Source organism: Anarrhichthys ocellatus, unplaced genomic scaffold (assembly GCF_004355925.1).
Source record: "Anarrhichthys ocellatus isolate YVR2014 unplaced genomic scaffold, GSC_Weel_1.0 scaffold20, whole genome shotgun sequence".
In the NCBI taxonomy this organism is placed as follows: Eukaryota; Metazoa; Chordata; class Actinopteri; order Perciformes; family Anarhichadidae; genus Anarrhichthys; species Anarrhichthys ocellatus.
Window position 1 is genome coordinate 1000649 of NW_022280050.1, and position 15094 is coordinate 1015742.

Here is a 15094-nt window from a genome sequence, read left to right on the forward strand (position 1 = left end):
CCCTTTGCATTATGTAACGGTTATTTTCGCTCCTCGCCGTCTCTCCCTCCCTGCTGACACACAACCCTTCTGTTGACTCATCAAAAACAAGGAAACCCAAAACATGCCATTATTATCACATATTTGGGGGGGGGGGGGAATTATTCACTGAAAGTACAAGACTCTTTCAAAGTCTATATGACACTATTCCATTTGCATGATTCTGATTTCACATTGCCATCTTCTGTCAAAGTTATTAGAAAGCTCGCAGGCTATGTTATCATCCCACTCTACCGCATTTAATGTGCAGTGTAATTGGATATCGTGTTTAAGTCTGACGCCTGATTTAAGATCAAATGCACCAGATTGTCCTTTGCTATCAACCTGTTTAACCTGCCACACGTGTATCTTGCTTGCAGGCAACGTAATAGGCTGTTTTTTTTGTTGTTTTTTTTGCAGCAAGAGGCTTTACAATAAGACATTTAATTTACTGGTTCTCTCCCTCTTCCTCTCTACATTTGGAACAGAACTTATGTACACTTCCTCAGGCTTGTGCCATCTGTCTGACAGTTGTTTCAGTAGACGGGGAACAGACACAACAAATATCGCGTGTGCTCGTGTGTCTGTGTGCTTGGAAACATTCCTTACCATGAAGGCAGTGTGTATACATTTTTAAGTCTCTACGAGTCTGTCTTCTGTCAAAATGTGATAGTTATATAAAAGAAAAGTCATCCTCTTTGCCCTTAACATGTAATCTACTTATATTCAGTCATTTGCTCGCTGCATTGCTCTGCTTCTGCAGTTTAACACATTTCTGAATGTTTGAACATTTTGTCTTTGGCGAAACCTTTCGTGTGAGAACGATTTTCCGTTGCCTGGTGACAATCGCGCAACGCTGCCACGTCTCATCCGAGTCACAAGTGATGCACTGGGAGGAGCACATCAGGGCTTTGTCTTTGCTCTCACAGCCTCCCATCTCAACATTTAAACTGCACTGACACATTCTCCCTCTTGTACATCATCCTAGTAAGAGTATTATAAAAGGACAGCGTACCAGCATGTCACCTGAAGAACCAAAGAAAAAAAGAGCATATTTTTAAAAACTTGACGTACTTGCCGTCACAGACCCGGTGCGACATTCAAGTACTAAAGTTGACATTATCTCCCCGCTGCTGCAGCAGAAAATAAAGCATCGCAACCATTTGGGCATTAACTTTAAGAGCAAACACAGTGACACATATTTACCACAGCACCCAATGACAATAATAGCCTGAAACATCACTGTGATGAGAGCCGTGCATCTCACAGTTCTACAGTAGCCACGACTGGAATCTTAATGGCCTTTTATTTATTTATTAATCATAACTAATGGTTAGTCTATTGATAGCGAAATGCCTTCTTTCATAGCTACTCTATAAACATGGTCATAGACCAATGATTATTTCTAGGGATCTGGGTTAGTGCCAGAGGAAAAATACATGCCCTCCCAATTGCTGCGTGTAGTACACTCTGACCATGGTCCTCATTAAAGATGCCTTCAAGCCCCAAAAACAGGACTTATTTACTCGCTTATAATCAATTGATTTACACCATAGTCCGGCATACCAGCCCTGAGACTCATTACGTAGTGTAAAATATAAACAAAGGCAAAGTTCAAGGCTTTTTACTGAAACTATTGTAGCTAAATGAAGGAATCCAGGGCCAATGGACATGAGAGCTCCTCCATTTGATTTGAAAAGACATATGGCGAGTTCGCTTTGTCATCCACATACACAATTGCTGCTCGTTCTACTGTCCCAATCAGATCAGATATCTAAGGGGTCCTGCACAGTGTCAAACCAACAGAGAAGTATCATCCAACTATGCAGCTCCCCCTCAGCCGTATGCTTCGTTTCAGCACCACACAGCAGAGAGATCGAGTTAGCAGCTAACTTGTAAATAGAGCGGAGCATTCAGCGGTTAAGGAGCCAAATACTTCCCTCAGGAGATGTTAGAGACCAAAACAGAGTTACAAGACCAATGAACCTTTGACGTAAATGGCAACTAGTGTGTAATAATATGTCAATATTGCATTTGAAACTTGTTCACCTGCTCCCTAGTGCTGCTTTCATTTCGATGACTTCATGACAATTGTCTATTTATGTTTTTGTTAATAAAAGAATGCCAGAATTAAACACAGCACTGTAAATTATCCTTCTAATGACATCATCATTCTCTGGGAATATTGGTTTCAGCCTCTCACTGCAATATACTGTATGCATTATTCATTCGAAGCTGGACCCAGAACAATTAGATTAGCACATTTGCATAATGGTTGGTCACAAAAGTATCTCTGTTGACTAATTATGTCGTTGTTTTCCAAATACTGATAAATTGGCCTTTTTTGCTGGTGTTTTTTTGTGTTTCTGAAGTAAAGCTTTCCTACATTGTCCCGAGGCTGATCATTTGTCTCTGTGGACTGATGTATTGATTCTTTATTATACAGTAGAGCCAGGATGTCAAGGATGCCAACACCCGGCTTCATTCTACTGAACAGATGTGAGATTCCTCCTCTCTTTCATATAGATTTGATTGAATACTGCGCATAATTTACAGCAAATAATAAGCTACTGCACACAATAAATTACGAGTCTTTGCATAGTGCTCTCATGATTTTGCCCTCATTTACTGCAAACAGTGTGTATGACATGTAGCAAATAATATTGATTTGCATTTCTATGGTTTGAGTGATATGATGTATTATGCAGGGGCAAATCACTCATTTATTAATGTTAATGCAATGGAAGGGCACTACAATTTAAGGTTTCACATCAGGAGGAAAAGGATAATCGGTTATTTCCTCAATATTAGTAGAGTAACCTTGAATGCTGTCTTTATGATGGAATGCACATACAATGCAAATCTGACATTATACAATAACACATTGGTACATTCACTTATAACCGTCTTGTATGAATATATTGAACAAGTCAAACAAATCATGATCTGGTAATCTCACCAGACATGCCTTTTAAGCTCTTAAGGTGTTGGAAGGCTGCAGAGGAACAAAACTACAGTACCTACTACTGTTCAGTTATTAGTGACGTCATTAACTTTCCAATACATAATTGATAACGGGCAATTGTTTACATCAAGTGACTTGACCAACACTGCTCGCAAGTTGGATTTGAAATGAATCTGACTTTTAGCCTTTAAGGGTGATTAAGGGTATTAACATTTATGATGACACTGGTCAACACTGTGTGGGACACGAAGCCAATGCAGTACAATACAGAAACACAGTGATCCTTAACATACAGGCAAGGCACACTGGAAGGTTCTTGATTGTCAGTCTGGCCTTAGTCCAAATTAGCATGTGTTTTGTGTGCAGAAGACCAGACGGAAGGTGTCAAGCTGCCGAAACAAACAAGAACTGTAGATGGCTGCTGCAGAGCATCACCAAATGCTGACCATGTGTATCCACAAACATGCAAAGGCACACGCATTTTCCCCACCTGAGAGTTGTCCAGTTCGTACTGTGCCATTGGCTGCTTTTCAGCAGCTCCGTGTGATTAGTCAGTTAAATGATTGCTCATTGTCCTGTCGATACATAGTCATTAGGTTATGGCATCCACACCTTTTTCTAAATGTATTGACAATCACAACATACAAACCCGTGGTCATACAGTTAGTTTTTTTTTTTCTCTGTCTGTGAAAAGTCTCAGTCCTTAGAGGTTCCAGCTTGTGGAAAGGTTTTGTCTGGGGTCAGATAAATACAGCAAAATAAGCTCTTTTGGCTGAGTACATAATTTCAAATGGCAAGAATGTAAAGGTCACATCGGAAAATACTTCTTTTAAATATCCCTCCATATTTGGGCCACTGTGCCTTTTAATGGCGGAGCTTGATAAGCAGAGTTTTAGTTTTTTAATTGTCAAAATGTGGCCCACTGAAATGTGGTTCACTGTGTTGCCATGGAAGTCAGCTCCACATATTTGGGTTGATGCACTCTGTTCATGACAGCAGCAAGATAAGTAGTGTGCCACCACATATCCAGAATTTGTCCAAGGATTGTTTGCCTTGGAGATATGAACCAAGAGTAGCGGGTACAAACAGCCCAGGTACTCGACTCAAGCTGAGATACGAGGAAAGTGGCTCGACAGCAGAGCTGTTTCATGGAAGTTATAAATATATATCATCGCTTTCCATCAGTTATTCAAATTAACCCACAACATCACGAAGCCGTGACATTTTATAACCCAAACATCCTCAAGCTTTAATAAGCCTGAAAACAACAACAGCCGTGGGTAATGAACACAAAAGACAAAAAAAAAGCCACAAAGATAGAAGGTACGTTCAAATAAATCAAACGGCACGAAGAAAATTACTCTGATCGCGTCCAAGAACGACAAACATCCACCGTGGTTGCAACAACGAAAGAACCAAGGTTGATCTACTGCACAGTTATAAGCTTGATGGAAGCCAGGAGGAAGCCAGGAGAGGAGCACCACGCCACACAGACATGCAGCCCAATTCTAATCCACGCCACACACCTTCTCCCTATCACCTTTCACGCCATTTGTTTGTTTGTGCAGCCGCGTGGAGGCTGTGCCACATGACGTTCCATCCCAAAAACCCTCCAAAAGCTGGCCAGTAATGTGCAGTAAAACTAGGCTACCTCACATTTTAAACGGTCATAGGAACATTTTGAGCAGAAATTAATTCTGCCTCTCTGCAAACCTATTATACACAACGTGTTCTATCAAATTAGAACTTCTTAAGTAAGGTCATATGACCAATAAGAATTATTTGATTACACAATAATGATGTTGTGCTGTGCTGCTCTGTCTTGTCTGTGCGTGTCCTCTTTTTGCGGCGCGTTGCAAATTTGTAAATTTGTTTTTCATTACGTGAGAAAATGGACATGTTGCGTTGTTGTCTCACGGTCAGTGCGAGACAGTCCTACTCAACGCATTGTTTGTCCCAAGTCTCGTTGTGCATCGGTGCTTGTAGAGCTGAGAATTACAAGCTCATCTCAACACAGATGCGCATGTAGTATTTTCAGCACTGCGGCAACATGTCAAAACTGTTGGACGTTACTGGCCTACAGGCAAAGTAGTGCAGCGAGTGAAAGCTATTGCTGTCTCTGCCGTATCTGACATTTTGGCTTAGGTTCAGATTCCCTCCAATGATCTTACACTGTCATCACATTTATGATTAGATTAGTGATTTATAGAATAATAATAATGAGAGTGCATACAACTAATGTCACTGTAGTTGTGGGAATGACCGCAGTTGTAAAGGCGCTGTGGGAAGTCTACGTTTCCGTTGCCTCAGCTCGGGCATTGGGGATGCTACTTTGATCATTAATTTAAACCGTAAATTAAGAAAAGGAAATTGTTATTTCTTAGGGATATGATGAATCCCTGTACGTAGAAGTTCATGAAGCTTCTTCTGCTGTTAGGTGATTTTTCTTTTAGGAAGTCATTATCCCGCACAAACTGGCAGTGGTTCAGATTAACATGATTATCATAATGAACATGCCGAACAGCTGAAATTCCCCTCTAGAAGTCTCTCTTTTGACATTTAATAGAGGTATTAGGTTTACCCAGCTGATTCCGCCTCATTAAATTCTCAGAGTAGACATATAGCAGCATGGTTTTCAATTACATCCTGCAATCTAAAATCTAAATCGTTTCTTAGAGTTATTTGCTGAAAATGATGTTTAATGTATGAAACACATATTCAGTGCAATTACAACACAAATATGGGTTTTCTTGCAACAGTGCCAGTAATATGTGCAGTATTTAGACTAGATGGGAATGTAATAAGGCGTTAATAAATATTGATGATGAACTTGAATGTTTCTTGCTTTACCTGAATAAGCATATCACGGTATCATTTTTTTTTCTTCCACTCACAGTGTTATGATTGAACTGGTATTGAAGTGTGCTTGCCCATTTCATCTCTGGACATTATTCATTCATCAATCATTACTGGAACCTTGCAGTTTCCATCTAAAGTGATTGGAGATTTACACATCAGGAATTGCCTAATACAACAGGGACCAACAGTTTACATGTTTTTATCTAACTCCATATCTATCTATCCATCTATCTATGTCTCTGTCGTGAAGCAAACACAGCAGAAAGGGGCACTGAGCAAAGACATTTCTCTGACTTCAAAACATGGCCCCATGGTTCCTCAATATGAGCAAACCTGCATTAGTTTGCCTCTGATAATGTGACTCCATTAACTTAGTGCACATTTATGCTTCCTCTGAATTTAACAATGATAGTATATGCGACAGTATATTATCTGAAACCTCTACACATCCATGGTACACCTTATTTTGGCCCTATTTGCCTGCACAGGGTGCAAACATATTCAACTACGACAAATAACTGCAGTGCAACTGTAGTTCTGCTCCATTTTTTTCTTCCTCAACAAGTGAAGGAGTTAAGAAGATGGGGACATCTAGCAGTAACCTTTTGTGTACCGGCTGCCTGTCGGCTACATCCTTCCTTACGGACCTTCATGCCAGCTGCGATACCTGCCCCGGCACCGTCTGCTTTGGGCTGTCGTTTACCCCGCAGATAGCTCTCTGGCCCACAGAGGAGCTGTGGCGACGAGCCGAGGCCTTCACGGAGCTTCGTGTTGAAGATAGCAGGGATATCCGTCCGGCTACTTTAACGGCAGAAGAGCTGGACATATTCATCCGCACATACGTATCTATCTGGACATCCCGGATGAGGTCTGCTGAGATGGGCAAGAGTTTGCTGGCTCAGCTCCCTCCATAGTGGGTTCTCATCCTGGCTCTCCCTCCTCCCCCCCGTTGGGAGCACTGAAGGCTGATGACGATGAAAGATACAAAGCCTCGCAATTCTGGCTTTTTCTATCTCCACCACGGCCAGGCATCATTCCATTCAGGTCATGATGTTTGGTCATTTCTGGCATGGTTCTAATCTCAACCTGAAATGCCACTCTAATCAACCAAAAAAAAAAAAAACCCTCCTTTGTGGGTTTGCACACAGGATGTTGGGTTAAAGCGTCATTCAGCACCTTCAATTTTGGAATCTAAGGGGAGAGAAGCTCGATTCACTAGAGGGTGGCGCGGTATACTACCCCATTTATACGACTTTGTGCGATCATCCAACGAACTACAGTAGTCTGGGAATAGACAGAGAAATTCTGAATACCTCAGCTGTTGAGAGACCATCTGTGTACCCCTGCATGACAGATCAGAGCCGCTGAATATTCATGCACCACCCTTATCACATTAGATTAGAACCCATGTGGCGAGATAGCAAGGGGAGAGGCTGACAACGCTGTTACGTTGTCAGAGACCCTTACAGCTTTGTGTTAAATAGCACATTTACCAAATGGACTATTCTGTGGCACTGGGTGGAATTTTAAGTGTTTTTGTTTAAGTGCAGTGAGTAAAAGTTTCCTATGTATGTTTTGTCAGTTAAACACAAGGACCCACCATGTATTGAGTTCCATTCCAAATATGTGAGGTGTGAAATGTCAACAGTTTAAAAATGTAGTTTTTTTTTTCCTTTTCAGTTTTATAAAATGAACAACGACATACAAATCAAGTGTGTAAATAATACGCTGTACACACTTAACATTTCCAAGGCCATTGATGATGTGTTGAAGATGGATTCCTCATTTATTATTTATTTTCTGATTATGGAGTAACACTCATTTAGAAAGCAAGTGAACCTTTTATAACCCTTTATATATTTATATACATAACAACACTATTTATTTTCTTATGAATTGTATTATCTAGATTACAATTGTTTTGTACGAAATGGCTGAAAGGAGCACAGTCATCAAATGAAAAGAGTGCTTCAAAGACATGTTGGATCGAAGCAGATGAGGCTGCCAATTTGCTCATGTATGAAATATGAACACAGACAAGGCCACTGATATTTGACTTACCTAAATATGGCTCAGAAATGGTGTGAATCACTGGGTCTCGAAGAGATGGCCAAGAAATACTCATTAAAGAAGAAGCCTCTCTCGCGGCACTTTTAAAGCAGTAAAAATGCTTTTGGAGGAGAAACTAATATGAGTCATTATTGTGTCAATACACACTCACAACTACTTCTACGTATCCATTCTGTAAATCAGCAGGAGATGACAGCCCTCTTTGTAACGGCCACATTAATTGCTGCATCTCTTACCTTACAAAGTAAAAATGGATGCTGTGAATAAGTAACTGCCCAGGCAAGATGGTCCAAGTGCGCGTGGGTGTGAGTTCCTGGGGGGGGCGACTCTGGGGATTGGGACGGACCCCATCGCATGGGTGATAAACCTTCCCATTAAGTGGCTGCAGCCGCACATTGGTAATTGATATCAATGTCGTTGAGGTGGAGATGTGACACATTTACAGTGCTGGTGCACTGGTCAGCTGTGTTTTATGTGCTCCTGTGGCTGCCACATGAATGAGGGGTCACCTATGTGCCTCATGAATCCTTAAACAGCTGCTCTGCCCGGCTGGCAGGGAGAGCCGGGCAGTTTGTTATGGGACTTCACCAAGTGCGTCTGCAAAGCAGTGTGGCAAACATCTGTTGTGTGTAAAGAACAATGCTATGTGAAATATAAATACATTTGCATATGCATGGGTTCGCCCGCTCCTTTTAAAAGGGGTCTTGAAGTATCAGCACTTTGTAGTTTTTGCTGGCAAACAAATTTCCTCCAGCATTTTTTTTTTCAACTGCCTTCTCAAACGATAATGACAATGAAATGTGCAAATGTGGTCCACATATGGTCGCCCACTGTAACTGCTACTCCATATGCTGGAAAAAAAAACATTGTTAAAGCACATTTAGCTTTGCAGGGAACTGATACGGTGTATTTATGATTCATGTTGAAATAAATGGATAAACAGGTTTGTTTTACACTTTGTTGTTTGTCTTCTTTAGGTGCGCAGGAGGTGGTGATCAGATGTCCCCTCAATCACATACAGTGCATCGGGACAAAAAAATGTATTCATTTCAATAAACTCTGCAATGGGGCCAGAGACTGTGAGGATGGCTTCGATGAAGGAGTCCACTGTCGAGGTAAGAGTTAAGGATGCTCTCACAACCCGATTCCTTTTTGCCTTGGGTTTAGCATGCATAAATTAATAACTTCTCTCATTATCCTGTTAATTAATCAGGTCACGCACATTTTATTTGGATTATTAAGATTGTGGAATTTATTTTGCACATTAAATCAGCACGACATTTGTAAAATATATAGCTGTGGAAAACGCTCCACTTTTATTCCCTGTTAATAGAGAATTATTATTCCAAACTTTAATCAAGTAAATTTGAGCTGAAGTTTTTTTTTCTCTTTGATTATCGGAGTTCAGGGACTCTTTTCGCTTTCGCTTAGATACACACTGCTTAATGCATCTATCTTTGGAAACACATCCAGCTCTCAATGCATGATGGTTGATGATTTGCTAATTCGGTAAATGATGCCATGAGCTGGCACTTTCTAACTGTTGTGGTAAAACTGTTCGCCAAGGAGAATTCTCATCATCCTTCCTGTCAGAGCAGCCAAGAGACTCAGCAGGACAGTAGCACCAGGTGTTGTGTTTGTACACAAGGCTGGCTGTTGCTCTCATTCTTAGCAACTATACCAAGCTGCTCCAGACACCTGGCTTCTGTGATACGGTGGCGTTAGCTTTATGATTGCAACTGTCTTCGCACAACGGTAGCTCCCTGTCTGGCAGAGACCACGACCTTTTTTGACCTGTAAGACTCTGTGTGAGTGCTAGGTGCGATGACACATCCTCCGATTCACAGCAGTGAAGAGTCCAAGATGGAACAGGAAGCTCGTCCTCCAACGTCTCACTCCCTATACAATACTGCTTGCATTGAAGGATTTAATTGGTAGAATTCCTTGGACCAGAGAATAGAATTGAAGCAAGATTGATTAAACCATGTTCTTGCTACTTTCCAAAATCTGCTGAATTGCTCCTGAGCTATACCAAACGGTTTTAAGGGTTAATACCGTAAGGTCTGCTCATCCAACTAAGCAGGATAGAAGCTCTGAAAGCCTGGTTCAAGTTCTGTGTTCATGTCATGTCAGGTTTAATTACAACGCAAAACCCCACCTGCGAGAATTGCTCAAGTCAGCCGAGGTAGAACGCGCAGGCAGTTTCTGCAGGCTGAGATATCTCACGTTCCACCTGCCACACTGCTAAAGTGTGTCCACACAATGTCACTTCACCCACTGATGCTGGAAGGACCAGGAGATTAATATCTAAATTATCAGCTGCTATACCAGCCAACTCATTCAACTCTATATATGTACATGAGATGAAAGTCCTTCACACATACAGCAGTACTAAGTAGCCATAGTGATAACACATTTATACTGCTTGCAAATTGTAAATGACTCTCGCTATTACAGATCCCCCAAATGGTAACCAATTAGACACTACTCTCATATAGTTCTAGCATACAATTAAAAAATGATAGCACTAAGCCTCACCTTTCTTTGTCTTACTGGGAGCACTAAAGGGTTTCTATATTAGCCACAGTCTTTTACAGAAAGTACAAGAAATGTAGATAGAAAGGTCAGACAAAGATGTTTTAATTGAATTCTGTTCCTATGAATGTTTTTCCATTTTAGGGACGAAGCAACAGCACAAGGCTTCGAAAAAAAACTCCAAATGTAATTCGGTGCAACTTGCAACTCAAAAGTTAACAAAGAAGAGCCGAGTACAGAAAAATCCCTACCTTCTTAAATTACAAGCCACCCATATTTGGATACCTCAAAGATTGGAGAGTAAAATTAAATAATAAAATATATTGTGTTTTTTAGAACTTCATTTTTTAGAACTACATTTTAATATGTTCAAATTATAATAATTATCACAAACCGGGCTGAACGGCCATGACAAAAAAGGGAGATGCGTTCAACGAAGCAGTTTAATTAACAAGTTATTTATTAATTTTAAAGTAACATAAAAGACAAAACATAAACGAACAGTGACATGTGAAGTTACTAATGTCCACAGTGTAAGTGTGTGTGTGCGTGGAGAGTGTGTATGCAATGTTGTATAGCGTACAATCAAACCAAAACCAAAACCAAAACGGGTGACTCAGGAAGAAGAGAGCGACCCACTGAGAACCCAGAGGGTTTTTAATTCAGGGTGCACCGGCACACAGGGCCAGTGTTGTTAATGGCCTCAGGTGTTTCCATTCTGCCTGACGACCCTCTGCCAACCAGACAACAGGGCAGACAGGGCAGAGAGGGTCGTCACATAATATAGTTAATCAGAAATGTATATCATAATCTCCCACTTAATATTTGGTTATTTGATATTCCATTTAGAAATATACGAGCTACCAGACGGCTTTTGCTCTTTTCACGCTTTTGTAAAAGGATCTGTATGCTGCATATTTTTTGGCCTTTTCGCAAGAGAAACTGAAGCTGTAAAATAATTTTTCCTTTCTGCGACGAGTTAAATGCCACACTTGAATTACCTATTCATCCATTTCGTACTTTCTTTCACAGTAAGGACAACTTTTTGTTTTGCTGAAGTATTCATCATAAAGCAACCCAACATTAATTTGATATTTGTGCTGCAAAAGCTGTGCAAATATTAAATATAAATACACTTTTTAAAGATTTCCAATGTAATTTGGGTAAATGTTTTTTTTAGTTTTAATAGATGTGGATGCACTCAAACGTCTATAAATCAAAATGTACATGTAAGACCATGAAGTGGTGAGGCATTTTAGTAAATCATGCATCTTCTGACTTGAACTGATATATAAATTTGAACAAACCAGATTATTCCCGCCTTTTCCTCTTGCCCCAAAAATAGTATTATTTGCTCATTATGTGCCGTTCACAAATTTTAGATGTTTAACCATGCTCTTTGTGGCTTTATGGCTGCCATAATTCACATCTGCTTTTGTGTTCTCTTTCCATAATTTCCATCCATGTTCCATACTGTCTCTTGATCGACCCTGTTAAATAACCTTGCTCTGGCCTTGTGTAGACCATATACGATAAATATACCTTGTTTTTCACAGATTTGTCTACTTATAACGGCCTCATCTTCATTGTCTGGCCTTTTGTGATACCGCTGTGAGTTCCACACAGCCTTAACCTTGTAAACTGCAGACATGCACTTTTCATGTCAGCCTGATGGCGTTTTTACACATCCCTTGTCATGGAATAGGTAAGGCACCGCTGTATCTGATGTGAAAGAATATGTGACCTGAATGCTAACAATCCGCCCCTTAATGCAAAGCTGCAGATTGTGTCTAATGTCTAAAGCATTAGAATAAGATTGATTCTTTCTTAAAAAATACATTAGCCTTGTAGAAAATACAAATTTGTTGTCTTTCTACACAAAATGTAAATTTAATGTTAAAGATGAACATTATACTAATTCCCGTTTGTGTGGCTCCGACCTTCTGCTCCTTCGCTCGGGGACACATACTGTGCAGTATGCTTGGTCCCACACGGACAGACCAAACTCATTTGGAAGCAGGAGAAATTGAGGTCACCAAAGCGAAGTTTTAGGCAACCAGCTGGGTCTCTAACAAAACTTTCCTCCCCCCCCCCCCCCCCCCCGTTCCTGCCCACCTCTTATGAATATACATGCTGAACATCCCGAGAGGCCTTGATATGAAGGTGCCCAGATGGAAAACCACCAAACTCTCTTCGTTCACCTTCAGGAAACTTGCTCATTCTTAATCACATGCTCGTGGCTGTGCCGTGGGATCTCTGAAGTCTCTCCTGCTTGGCTTAAGGAAGACTTAAATGAATACAATCCAGCTTCAGACTCCATATGTTCTGCTAAGGTCAGAAAGTGGTCATAAACAAATATCTTCCAAATGTACATGGTGAATAAAAGGAACGACATGGAGCTGCGTGGAAACTGAATTTGGAGACTTTGTCAACCTAATGCTTGAAAATGAAAGCTAAACTCTGATGCCAGGCTCAATCCGTGTTTGTTCAAACTGTTTACTCAATGTTTTCACTTCATCATACTGGTTCGCACAGTCACCACTTTATCTTTACCAATGAAAGCAGCAGACTCAAAAAAGAGCAGCAGTTTTTGTTGTGGGAACAAAACATGATGATAAAATCATTTTCATTCTGCTTTTTGTCAAACTGTTCAGGAGCTCTGCTGGAGACTGTATCATGACTCAGTGACAGCAGTGAAAGATCTTTGATAGATTGAAGCCAACTCAACGCTGTCACACTGCTGCCTCAGTGAATGTCAGCAATACAACCTTGACTATATATAGTACAGGACATTACATATGGTAATAATGAAAACCCAATGATATTTTGCTGAACACTTCATTCACTATTCAGTTCCACAGCAGCAGTTATAATCTTAGTTTTTGCATGATAACTGACCCTTCACTAAGTCCCGCCCCTCGAACGCAGACTGCCCAATTATAGAGTAGCTTGGGATCAAAAATACGGTCCCGAACTAACGTCATGTGTGACCGTATGCCATGTATGGGTTCCATGGTGAAACAGTTGAACCATCTTCAGCTAGGTGATTATGTAATACATAGAGAGAGACTGTGAGAACGTTAAGCTTCATTTGATGCAATTCAAATAGTGACTGTAGGAGATTGGATGTGGGTAACTGTTGTTGTAAAAACAAATGTTCAAACTGTACGGAATTTAGAAAAACAGGTTTTTCTTTGCTTGATTGTGCGTCTTCGATAAGTGAGCACCCAGTGCCTACCTCGCTCAGGCCGGCGGGACGGAGAAGAGCGGCTCCCTTGAAAGTGACACGAGCTAAAATAACATCATTTATGTTTTGCGTCTTTAGACTTCTGCACTGTTTATTGTTATGCACCAAATCACCAGGACAAATTCCTTGTCTGTGCTATAAAAGGATTAATGCAGTGAGTGATCGAGAGCAGAGGAGAAATTATTAGTAAAGTCTATAAACCTCTTCTCTGTGCTTCCCGACCACGTAGAGCGATTTAAAGCCATTGCGAGGTGAATACCTTTTTCAGTTTCATTGTTTTCTTTGGCTAAATAATCCGCTACGGTGTAATAACACTGGCTGAAGTGGCCAGATGGACCGTGTGTGTAAAGTTATTACAATCGTTATGATACAGCAGGATTCACAAGGTTGTTAAATTAGTGACACACTTTTGTTGATCTGGACTGTTTTCTTACAAGTTATGGCTTTGCTACTTTTTGCATTATGTGTACCCAATTTACAGTCTGTTTATGAGTAAACAGCTTTATTTCTAAGGAGGGTTTTTGACATTTTTAAATGTACAATTAATGGTCTTGTTGTGTTAGACCAACGTAACATTATTCTTTATGTATTAACAATGTTTAAACAGGTGATATGAAAAAACGTATTTGATTTCATGCATGCAGATCGGAAAAAACAAACAAAGTCCATTTAACATTCTGACTGTGAAAATGTAATCCTTTACTACAGGTTGTAAATACCGCCGACACATTTATGTCCTTAACAGTCAAACTTTATTTGAGTAGACAGATGACAATATGAATTTTACAATATTCTCTGCAGTATTTTGAAAGTGTTTCAAACATGATCTGCAGCTTTGACAAACATTTCACAACATGAATATAGCAATAACTGTCTGACAAGAAAGAACGTCTCACATTTATATTAGATTGGTAATTCCACCTTCAGTTCTGTCAACATGCTGACTTTAGAGGGTGAATACAGGCATATGCAGGCAGAAAGTATACGTGTATAACGTTTTTTTTAAATGAAACTACGTATGACCCTGAATAGAGCATAATATGAGACCGAATAACATCTGAGCTCCACATATTGCATTTCATCCTCCTACTACTTCCTCTGACTTTGGTAACCCCCAGTTGTAATATCACGACAGTGGTGGTGGATACACTGCAACAACTTTAACTAAGACAGTTTTTTTGACAAAAAAGTGCCATCAGATACATAATACACAGATATATATGTACCGTGAATATGCTATATTCGCATTAACGAGTCTACATATTAGCTTTAATCACTTGTAATGCTGACACTAGTGTATCATAATTGGCACTTTCTGTGCATATTGTGTCATCGCGGAGAATGAATACAGCCGTTTTTGTGCGAATGCCCAGAAAGATCATCAGCATTAAGTTTTATGA

The 15094-nt window shown here is 40.2% G+C and overlaps 1 protein-coding gene across 6 annotated transcripts in view; it reads left to right on the forward strand.

The window, feature by feature from the left end:
• Positions 1-15094, forward strand: part of lrp1bb (low density lipoprotein receptor-related protein 1Bb) — a 225048-nt gene that overhangs the window by 69131 nt on the left and 140823 nt on the right. For all 6 annotated transcript variants that reach the window (XM_031858263.1, XM_031858266.1, XM_031858267.1 and 3 more), the window contains one exon: positions 8890-9027. In XM_031858263.1, coding sequence (XP_031714123.1) covers positions 8890-9027 — 138 coding nt within the window. The remainder of the gene's footprint in view (positions 1-8889; positions 9028-15094) is intronic.